The sequence below is a fragment of the Bos mutus genome, chromosome 1 (genome assembly GCF_027580195.1).
Source record: "Bos mutus isolate GX-2022 chromosome 1, NWIPB_WYAK_1.1, whole genome shotgun sequence".
Lineage (NCBI taxonomy): Eukaryota > Metazoa > Chordata > Mammalia > Artiodactyla > Bovidae > Bos > Bos mutus.
Window position 1 is genome coordinate 142,529,039 of NC_091617.1, and position 10,362 is coordinate 142,539,400.

The 10,362-nt window shown below is 49.7% G+C and overlaps 1 protein-coding gene across 3 annotated transcripts in view; it reads right to left on the bottom strand.

Annotated features, from left to right (window-relative positions):
* HSF2BP (heat shock transcription factor 2 binding protein) overlaps positions 1 to 10,362 on the bottom strand; it is an 88,087-nt gene extending 77,725 nt beyond the window's left edge. For all 3 annotated transcript variants that reach the window (XR_011465397.1, XM_005907577.2, XM_070376790.1), the window contains exons 1-3: positions 10,225 to 10,362; positions 9,175 to 9,429; positions 8,287 to 8,437 (exon numbers count right to left, since the gene is read on the bottom strand). Coding sequence is in view for 2 of the 3 variants with exons in the window: in XM_005907577.2 (XP_005907639.1) it covers positions 8,287 to 8,437; positions 9,175 to 9,210 (187 nt within the window). In the remaining variant the exon portion in view is untranslated. The remainder of the gene's footprint in view (positions 1 to 8,286; positions 8,438 to 9,174; positions 9,430 to 10,224) is intronic.

Sequence of the window (10,362 nt, forward strand, 5' to 3'; positions counted from 1 at the left end):
CCTGGCCACCTTGGTCTGTCCTCACGATACTCTGTTTACATCTTCTGTTTCCTGCCAGGACTTGGACTTGATACATTCTGCTAATACTTCATCTGGACCACAATAAAGGAAAGTGTTAGTCACTCAGTTGTGTCTGACTCTTTACGACCCCATGGACTGTAGTTCACCAGGTTCCTCTGTCTATGGGATTCTCCAGCCAAGAATACTGGAGTGGGTTGCCATTCCCTTCTCCAGAGGATCTTCTCAACCCAGGGATTGAACCCAAGACTCCCACACTGCAGGCAGATTCTTTACCAGCTGAGCCATCAGGGAAGCGAATAATAAACTTCTGATCAAATTAAATCTCTTTTGGGGTGATTCCCGTACTGGTCCAGTGGTTAAGAGTCTGCCTTCCAATGCGACAGACTTGGGTTTGATCTCAGGTCAGGGAACGAGGATCCCACATGCTGTGGGGCAACTACTGAGCCTTGCACTGGAGCCCCCAGGACACAACGAGAGAAGCCAGCGCACTGCAACTGGAGAACCCCACGTGCCACAGTGAAGACCCAGCACAGCCAAAACAGAAAGTGGTGATGTATCATCCTGCTTTAAAAAGACATCTCTTCTTGGCACTCACTCACTAATGATTAGACTGTGCTCTAATGATTCTCTCTCTAGTTCATATTTCTCTGAGCCAGAATCATTCTACTCTGAACAGAAACAAAGGTCCCTCCTCTTATTCATATCAAGCTCCTGGGAAATTAATCTCAAAACAACCCCACAAATGCTTTAGAAATCATGGAGTGCAGTGCTTTCCAAACCCCACGGCTAAGAACCCAAGCACCTCAGGAATGCTTATGGTTCTGTAAACATTTAATTAGTATTTCCATTTTATAATATGTTTTTTCAATGTTTTATTTGGAAATAATTTCAAACTTACCAAATGTTGCATGGATTAAAATAATACAAAGAATATCCATGTACCCATTACACAGACTTACCTACAGTTAACATTTCACCACATTCACTCATCATTTGAACCATACACAAGCACATACACACTGTATTTTTCAGCCAGTTAAGGGTAAGTTACATTAGCACAATTCTTTACTTCTGAATACTTCAGGGAATATTTTCCAATAGGGATACTGTCTTAGACACCCAGTATAAACAGTTGTCAACTTCAGACAAATTAATACCTTTATCTAATCTACCATGGACATTAGAATTTTGTCATTTGACCTACGAGTGCCCTTTATAGCATTTTTTCCTTCAAGGTACAGCATCGAGTCTAGCTTCAGGTATTGCATTTAATTGTCATGTATCTTTAGAACGTCTCCATAGCCTGTATTTTCTGTATGACATCCCGAAGTATTTGTAACAATTTAAAAATCATAACAACATACATGGAAGAACTTCCATTTCCAGCCAGCACAGTGACTGAACGGATCAATCTTCCTCCAAGAACAAGTAGGAAGTAGAATCTGAACAAACCACAAAAAGCTGTTTCAAAGTGTCTGAGTCACCACACTACACAGGCCTTGAGAGCCAGGACCCTCCAGAGGAGAGGGAGCGCACTGAAGGAGCAAGCCCAGCCTTCCAGCCCCTCTTCCCCAGGCACCTGCACACTCAAAAGCAGCACAGGCAGAAGCAGCAAGGCCAGGAGGAGCTTCTCACCAGGCAGAGGGAATCGAGCACAGAGCTATGAGACAGCTGAGACCCCACAGGCACTCAGTAGCATGTAAGGGTAGAGCGGCTACAGAGGAAGGCAGTGGGGGTGGGGGGTGGGGGTGGGAGGAGGTGGGGGGTGCGATGGAGAGAGCCCAGGAGGCCACACAGAGCTACCAGCAGTCTTATGGCACTGGAGAGATCAGAACTGAAGGTCAGGGCCTCCTGGACAGAAGGACTCTGAGAAATGACTCAAGCGCTCAGTTACATCCCCTAGAAGAAGCAAAACCCTAAGAAGGAGAAAGAACTAGAAACAGGCCAGCTCAAACCAGCCGTGAACCAGCTCAATCCGACTGGGTTACAGTGATCTACTCGGACTCCATCCTGAGAGAAGCTGGGGGGAAAATCCTTGCTGGAGAAAAATATCACTTTCCAGAGGCTCAACACACTCCATTTTTAAAAACTCCATTAATCAATAATAATTAAAAAAAAAAAAATTACCAGGACCACCAAGAGGAAAAATAGACAATATAAGCAGATCAACAGGTGATTCAGAGAGTAGATTTATCAGACTCAAACTCTGAAATAACTGTGATCAGTATGTTCCAGAAGCAAGTAATGAGAGTTTCATCAGGGAGCTAGAGTAAAAACATTACCAAGTAGAAAATCAACACAAAAACTAATAAATAGTAATATCTAAAAATAATTTTAAAATAAATCATAAAACTAAGAAAGAACTGAGACTCAGACCCGTACATAAATAGCCACCATGACAAAAGACACTAGCACAGGAGGGAAAAACTGTCTTTCCGATAAAAGGCACTGGGTCAGTTTGGCACAGGCGGCTGGCAGCTATTTGTAACACAGACACAGACAGCATAGATGATACAGCACCGCCCCCACCACAGCAAGTGCTACTGCGCTGTGCTCAGAGGCAAGGTGCTGCTGTACAGATTTTAAATCATACAAAATTATTTTTTCCACTGCTAAAAAACTAGTCAAATAACTCTTCAGTATATCATGGCTGCACTCCTTTGTAGTCACTGCTGAGAGTCAATGTACAAAACAAGTTGGCTCACAGTGCTGGCATTTAAACATACTTATTTAAACAAGGAAGTTCATAAAGTTAAAACTAATGCTGCAAATTTTAAAATGTCAGCAGTGAGACTGCAGTTTACACCTGGTGTCCACATGTAAAATTAAATACTTCGGATGACTCTGACAGACCACCACTGAGATGGCAAGCTGTCCTCAAAGCCTACTGTTTAGCATCTCAAGTACAACAGAATGCATCTGGAGAGTGTTTTCTATAAGACAATGAAAGTTTCAACAGGCTGAGTGGCCTTTCCATCATCTCTCTCCAAAATGAACACCAGTCAACTAGGAAAGACAAGAAATTAGACTTTGTGACTTAATTGAGAAACATCTGATTCCAAGCTTCAAGATCAGTTTAATTGAAAACCATCCTGATGTTGCAAAGTGAGCTGTTTAAAAGCCTTCTCATTTGCAACTCACCTCTGAGATTTGTCTTTTTCTTGCTACTTAACAACCAAAATTAAAAGTGAAACTGGAGAGAATTTCCTGGCAGTCTGGTGGCAAGGACTCTGAGCTTTCACTCACCAGGAACCACAATCCGACAAGCTGCACAGTATGATCAAAAATAAAAAACCAGCAGCATGAAAATAGAAATAGGACACTGAGTACTACAACTGTCTTCCAAAATCTCTAGTAGTACACTTGTTTTCATCAAAACACCTTCACTGTACCCACTGGTTTTAAAAATAAGTGTTACGAAACTGAATTTTTCAAATAATTATGCATAAAATACAACCTCCATTTATTTTACAGGTTGAACAACCACATACTACATAAACTTTAATTTTAAAAAAGCAGGGCTCTCCCAGTTTAAAACAAATTGTTGACACCCATTGATGTGGTAGTAACTCCTTCACTGCGGGAAGAATAAGCCTGGGAGGGATGGGAGAGAAGGGGCGAGCTCACTTCCTCTGTGCACAGCAGACCCTGAGCCACAGGGGAGCCAGAAGGGCTGACCCCACCCTACCGGAGCGCGACTCTGCAGCCAGCCGCCACACCCGCAGCGAGGACTGTGCAGCTCCACAGTCATTACGTGGACAGTCAGGGCCCCCTCCACCTGAGGGAGGGCGTCCCAGGCACACCTAGGTCAAGCACGTGCCAAAGAGGACGGCACTTTCAACCCCGACGCCTGCAGCGAGGTGAGCGCTGCCACCCCCGCTGTAGACGTTTGTGAGCAGCAGCTTGCAGAGGACTCCATCCTCAGATTCCTCCTGCTGCGCTTGGCCCCCAGTTACTCTCAACCAACCACTTCCCCTCACATTCTATCACAAGGCAGAGTCCATACCCTCACATAAAGTTGAGACCTTCCTTGACTAGCAGTCTACATTAATTCTCCATCTGCCAACCAAGTCCTCAACATGTCCTACACTCAGATACAAAATCATTCCCCTGAAAATGTGCTTTTGATCACTATTTAGATATCATTTCCATGTGCTCATTTCCATCTGCCTCTCCTTTCAAACGTAAAATAATCCATCATTATTTTGTCTTCTATAAACTGCTCACATTTTCTGACATCTGCACTACCCCAACCTCTATTCCACCTGTCAAGCAGGAAAATGAGCTTAACTCTCACCCAACCCTGCTCACACCCATTTGTGACTTTCATACATGCTGCATCCTAGCCTAAAAAGTCTTCCCCTTTTCCTTCTAATGTTGCCTCTGCCCTCGATACTCATCTGTTCCCTAAAGATTCTCAGGCAATACCCTTGCCGAAGTATTCCAGCCTCTACCACCTACTTGCCTAGTCTCCCACAGGAAACTAAGTTCCTACGCGAAAGGCAGACCTGACACCCATCACGCCATCCTGAGTTCCCTGGCTGGCCTGTGCAGCCTGAGCCCATCCCAAGCATCCAAAACCCACACCTGTTCTCCAAAGAAACCTGCCCTAAAGTCAGGTGTGTGGCTTCTCCCTCCTTCTTCCCTGCCGGCACTCATTCCTATCTTCACATTGCCCTTGTCACTGGTTAAGATGGGAGGCACACAAAGCCAGGAGCTCCCCTGGACCACAGGCCAGGGAGATGGGGGATAAACACATGCTACACAGCTCCTGCTGCTGCCCTGCGATCCTTGGACAGGCTCTGAGGGACCTGTTCCTCAGAGCTCCAGCTCATGTGATTCCTCAAGGAATCAGCCAGGCTCAGAGAATATACCAACTTACACTGGAAGAGGGGGCTAAAACCATACTGTCTGATGGAAAAGTACAGCATATTGTGAGAGCATCTAACAGGAAGACAGATAACAGTTAGGCGGTTAGATAAGAAGTGAGTCTGTGTAGGAGGTTAAGTCCAATAACACAAAGCCTTTCAAGCTGTGGTACAGTGTTAAGGTTTAAGCTGGGAGAGGTTTTGGGTGGGGGTTTGATTTTTTTGGTCTTTATCTGAAGAGCAAGGAGAAACCATGATAACTGATGTAAGCAGGGGAATGACAAAATTGAACTGAATTGTCAAAAACCAATCAGGCTACAGTATTCAGAGTGGACTGGCGAGTGGCAGCGAGTGACAGCTGTTGGGAAGCAGGGATTCAGGCAAAAGGCCATGGGTGGTGGCAGTGACAGTGGAGGCAGCTGAGGAACTCTTGATGCATCCACGAGGAAAAAAGTACAAGACTCCCTGGGAGACAGGTAAGGGGTGGAAGGGGAGTGGAGAGTGAGAGGAGAGGCGGGCAGCAAGGAAGATCCTAGGTCTCTGGATGGCAGTGCCCTGGGGAGGCTGCCAAAGTCCAGTGTCCGGGGGGTGGGGGAGGGACAGCACGCGTCAGATGTGAGAAAGTAACACTGCCTCCCTCTGAGAACGTGAAAATCTGTCCTGCAATCTGCTGGGCTTGGAGAACAGACACAGAAAGCTGGCTGCCAAGTTAACAGCAAACAATATTTCTACCAAGGACATGCTGCAAGAGGAAACTGTCATGATGACCCCTCCTTCAGTGGCGGCTGGTTTGTTTTATCCTGTAAAACCCCGGACTACCAGAACTTCTGCTGTTTGGACTTATACTGGTGAGAAGGAGGAAACACACGCACTCGCCTGTGGGATGGCAGTTGCTGTGACAGGGAGCCCAGCCTGAACAGCCAGCTGGCTGCAGGGCTTCAAATAAAAGGTTCCTAGACCTCATGTTCTTCTATCTACATTTTGTAGTTTCCAAGGAAACAGGACCTGGGGCCACTGCGGTGAGACCCGGTGCTGACCCCTTCACACACAGCCTTACTCCACGTGGAGCCCATGAGAACACAGCCTCGCCGCATGCCACCTACACTCCGCCCCGTTCCAAATCCTAGAGCAACACTTGTCTCTTCCTCTGGTGGCAAGAGGCCCACGGTTCCTCTGCTGCAGTGAGTGGTCCCCCTCACCTCAACCAGCCAGTAACCTGACCTCGTCAGAACACAGGTCCTTCCTGAGGGCTGCAGGCCGATCACACTAGAATCTGAAGTGAATGTGAAACAAGTAAGAAGAAATGCCAAGTATGAGTTAGAAACAGGCCCCGACCCTGGAGAAGAGGTGAGGCTAGAGGAAAGCCTAGGAGCCACGGGCATCAAGATGGCAGCTGAAGCCACCAGTGTGCAGACTGCCCTCGGAGAGGCCATGCGGTGAGGGCAGAAGAGCCTGAGCGCCTCCACTAGCTGGACAGCTGCTGCAGAGGACGACGAACCTGCAGAGCAGACTGAGAAGACCGATGGGAAAGGAGGTGACGACACAGCTGGGGAGGCCGAGGGCCGTGAGGCAAGACCTCCTAAAGTCTGCCTGTGATCGTGTCACCACGGATGCAGTTACGGACCTTGCTTTTGTAACCACTAGTTTGATTCTGACAGAGAATTAATCTCCAAAAATTGACTTGTGCTAACCAGCTCATGAGAAGTTCCTGTGTTTTTCAGAATGCCAGTGTGTTAATCTGCAGTGAGGAGTATACCTACCCAGCGGGCTAACATCCTCAGCTGCTCGTCAGCACTCTCCTCCCTAAAGACACAGGCACACAAGATGACTGACTGCTCTTCTGAGGCTGCTGAACGCACGTGCGGTCGACAGCGACCTGGAGCTACGGTAACCAGTGATGGGGGGCATACCTGGCAACATCCCAGGCGGAAACAAAGAAGCCCTGCTGTGGACTTTATGGAAAGGACTACCTACAAAGGGCAGAGCAGGGGCCAGAGACCCGACAAGGATGGTAAGGCAGCTGGGACTGACAGCAGGCCTCCAGCTGAAAGGAGGAGAGGGGACAGTGTTCCTACAGCCTGGTGAGAGCTGGGAACGTGGAGGAGGCCCCTGGCCAAGGGTCACGGCTATGGAGGGAGCAGGAGGAAACACCCCCAACTCCTCCTGCCCATGGCTTCCTTCTCTCAGTGAGTCTTCACTGGCAACCAGCAAGGAAGTAAGAGGCACGCAATCTGCAGGAGCCCGCCTCGCGGAGCACACCACGGGCCAGGGAGGGTGCATCTGAAGACTCCTAAGGCAGAATAAACAGGCAGGGTCCCATGGGAACATAGCACTCTCGCTTCTAACTGGATGCCAGCCCCTTGACCAGATGCTCTTCCACAAACCAGAGACATGTACTGTTGAGTCCAGACAGCTTCTTGTCTGGACTAGAGCTAACGATATGATGTGGCCCCCAGACACACCTCTTCTAGAGGCTAGGTAGTGATAGCAAATGGTCAGTGTAACGGTAAGTTAGCCTTAACCACTGACAGCTGATTTAACAGTAACTCAGCCTCTGTCAGGAAAGTAACTGAATCAATCCAAAACACCCCCAAGAACTCCAACAGAGGCTTCTAGACCAATACCTGACGCAATGGCTGAGCTCAAATCTCAGAACCTGAACTGACAAGTTCTAGCAACTTAAATCGGTGCTAGAACTGAGCGGTTCCTCCACCGAGAGAGACCGTACCTCTAAACACGCCTGAATCCATGCAAGGTTGCTAAATGGCAAGATCCTTTTACAAAGAAGGATCCTTGCATAAGAGGATCTTGTATAAGATTGTATGTATGTATACAAGAAAGGACTTAATTTTTAGAACAGAGCTTTTAAATAATAAAAGTATAAAACCCTTCTGCCAAAGATAAAAGGTAAAGAGCTAGGAACAGATACTAGAAAGTTGGCAACCCTTCCTCCAACAGGAACCTACACAAGGCCAAGTTACTCATTTGTGGGCCCCTCCCCTTCTTATGGAGCTTCCCTGGTGGCTCAGATGGTAAAGCATCTGCCTGCAGTGCGGGAAACTCGGGTTCGATCCCTGGGTTGGGAAGATCTCCTGGAGAAGGAAATGGCAACCCACTCCAGTACTCTTGCCTGGAGAATCCCTCGGACAGAGGAGCCTGGTAGGCTATACAGTCCATGGGGTCGCAAAGAGTCGGACACGACTGAGCGAATGCTTTGCCTTTTGCCCCTTCTTATAAGTCTTATCTGACTCTCCCAAAGGTAATTACAAAGACTGTAACAGTATCTTAAAGTTTATTTACAATCACTTCCCAGTTTCCCAGTTATTTACATAAGGTAAACCTGCTGAAACACACTGCTGTGACCATCAGTGACTACTGAAGATGAAATATGACTCACTTTTTTCTACAATCTTTAATTTCTGGAAGGTTTCCAGTACTTCCCCATTTAGTATTCTGGGTAAGAAGTCCCGTATTTGCATCACTTCAGTTGTCAGTCGTTCAAGGTCCTTCTTTCTGACTTTAACAAATTCTTCTTTAGTTCCCATGTGCTAGAAAAACAAGCAGATCTCAAGATTACAGGTCTCCTCAGATGACTAAAACCAGCAGCCCAACTCAGCTTGCTTCCTTTTCTTTAAGGCCTCGTGTGCTCAAAATAGTTTCAAAGCACGTCTTTACCTAATGTACTGTTTTCTATGTATATTACATCCAGAGAGCTCAAGCCCCAGCTTTCACACTATGAGCCAGTTTTTTTTAAAGTGCCAACAAGGCCCTATTCCAGAACGCCAAAGAAAACGCGGGCAACTTTTTCTTAATGCTCCGGCAGCAAGCTATCAGGCGAGAAAGGCATCGGGATGGATGTGTACTGGGTGCTCCAGGCCCTTTATGGGCCGCCCTGCTTCGTACCGACCACAACCCTGGGAAACGGGGAAACAGGGAAGCCAGGTGACTCTCAAGAACCCCAGGACCGCGGACACAACCTGGATCTGAACTCGACAGCTGGGCACCAAAGGCTGACAGGTCCAACACGGCCAGGGCCTCGCGGGCGGCCAGGCCCGGCCTGGCCCGGGGGATCACAGGAGCACGCCCACCGCCCCCTGTGCGGCCCCCTGGACCCGCACACCCGAGGATTGGGACAATTTTCCAAGGCAGGGGTTGCCATCCCCTACCCAAGGCACGCTGTCTGCGGACGACGCCCAGGGCCCTCCCGAGCACACTGGACGGCACCCAGGAGCGGTGTGGGGGAGCGGGAGAGCCCACAGGCCGAGACCTGGATGCCCGCACTAACCCGACAGGTCTCTTCAGCGCCACCAGCCTCGTTCATGACTGCCGCCGCCTCCGCTCTAGCGCCTGTGCGGCGGCACGCCCTCTGACCCTCACGCCAGAAAGCGCGGGAACGCGTCCACGCCGAAAGTCAGGTACGGAGAGCCGCGAGGCTCAGGCCCCGCAGGTGTCGAAGCATTCTCGGCTGAAAGACCCAGAGTGGGTCCGCGGGATCCCGCCTTGGCTCTTCTGGCTTAACCAGACTCGTAAACTTTGTTAACTGCAAAGTACAAGGACAGTGAGACCCTCGAGTAAGTGTCCGGTGAAATAAATCGAATAGGGCCTTTCCCGTTCGGCGAGGGATGTCAGACCAAGGGGTGACAGGTTCAAGGGAACCAGCAGCCGGCCGCCTGGCTCCCGCACTCAGCTCCCAGCTCCATGAGCATAGGCCAAAGCTTTCTGACAACAGACTGCTTGGGAGGTCTGCCCTCGATCAGATCAGATCAGATCAGTCGCTCAGTCGTGTCCGACTCTTTGCGACCCCACTTAGTCCAGTCCGCTGGTACGTAACTGAAACGGCTACCGTAAGCTGGGACACATCGCCCAGTCCATTCAGCTGCCCCTCCACGTCCACTGAGTTCGCACAGTGCCCATGCGTTCAAAGGTACCAGTTACTGTACCACTAGGACTTCGTCTGTCTGAAGCCGGCCGCGAGCTGACACGGCCAAGTGCCCAGCGTGCGTGCCCTCCAGGCCCGCGGGCGGACCTCAAGATCACGCCCCCAATCCTCGCGGCTGGGACCTGGGCACCGGGGGTCGCCTGTCGCTGAGACCAGAGCGGCCCTCGAGGGGGGCTGCCCACAACATCCCGCCAAAATTCCCAAGGGCAGCCTCTCTCCCCAGCCTCCACCCCGCCCTGGCGGCCAAGGAGTCCAAAGCGATTCAAGACTCGGTGCCGCGTCTCCCGGGAAAGAGCTGCCAATCGGACCAGGATTTACTGGAGTGGGAGCAAAGATTCTAGACCACATAAAACTGGCTATCGGACTCTTCCCGGCCAACACGCAACGCCGGCTAACCTCGCCGTCAACGGCCACGAGCTTTGGCTACCGAGAGACGGCAGAGGCGGAGAGGCGCGCAGCTAACCAGGGATGCGCGGCTCAGCCGGCTGCCTAGGCAGCCGCGCTAGCTCCCAGAACGCGCTGCGAGCGGCGGCC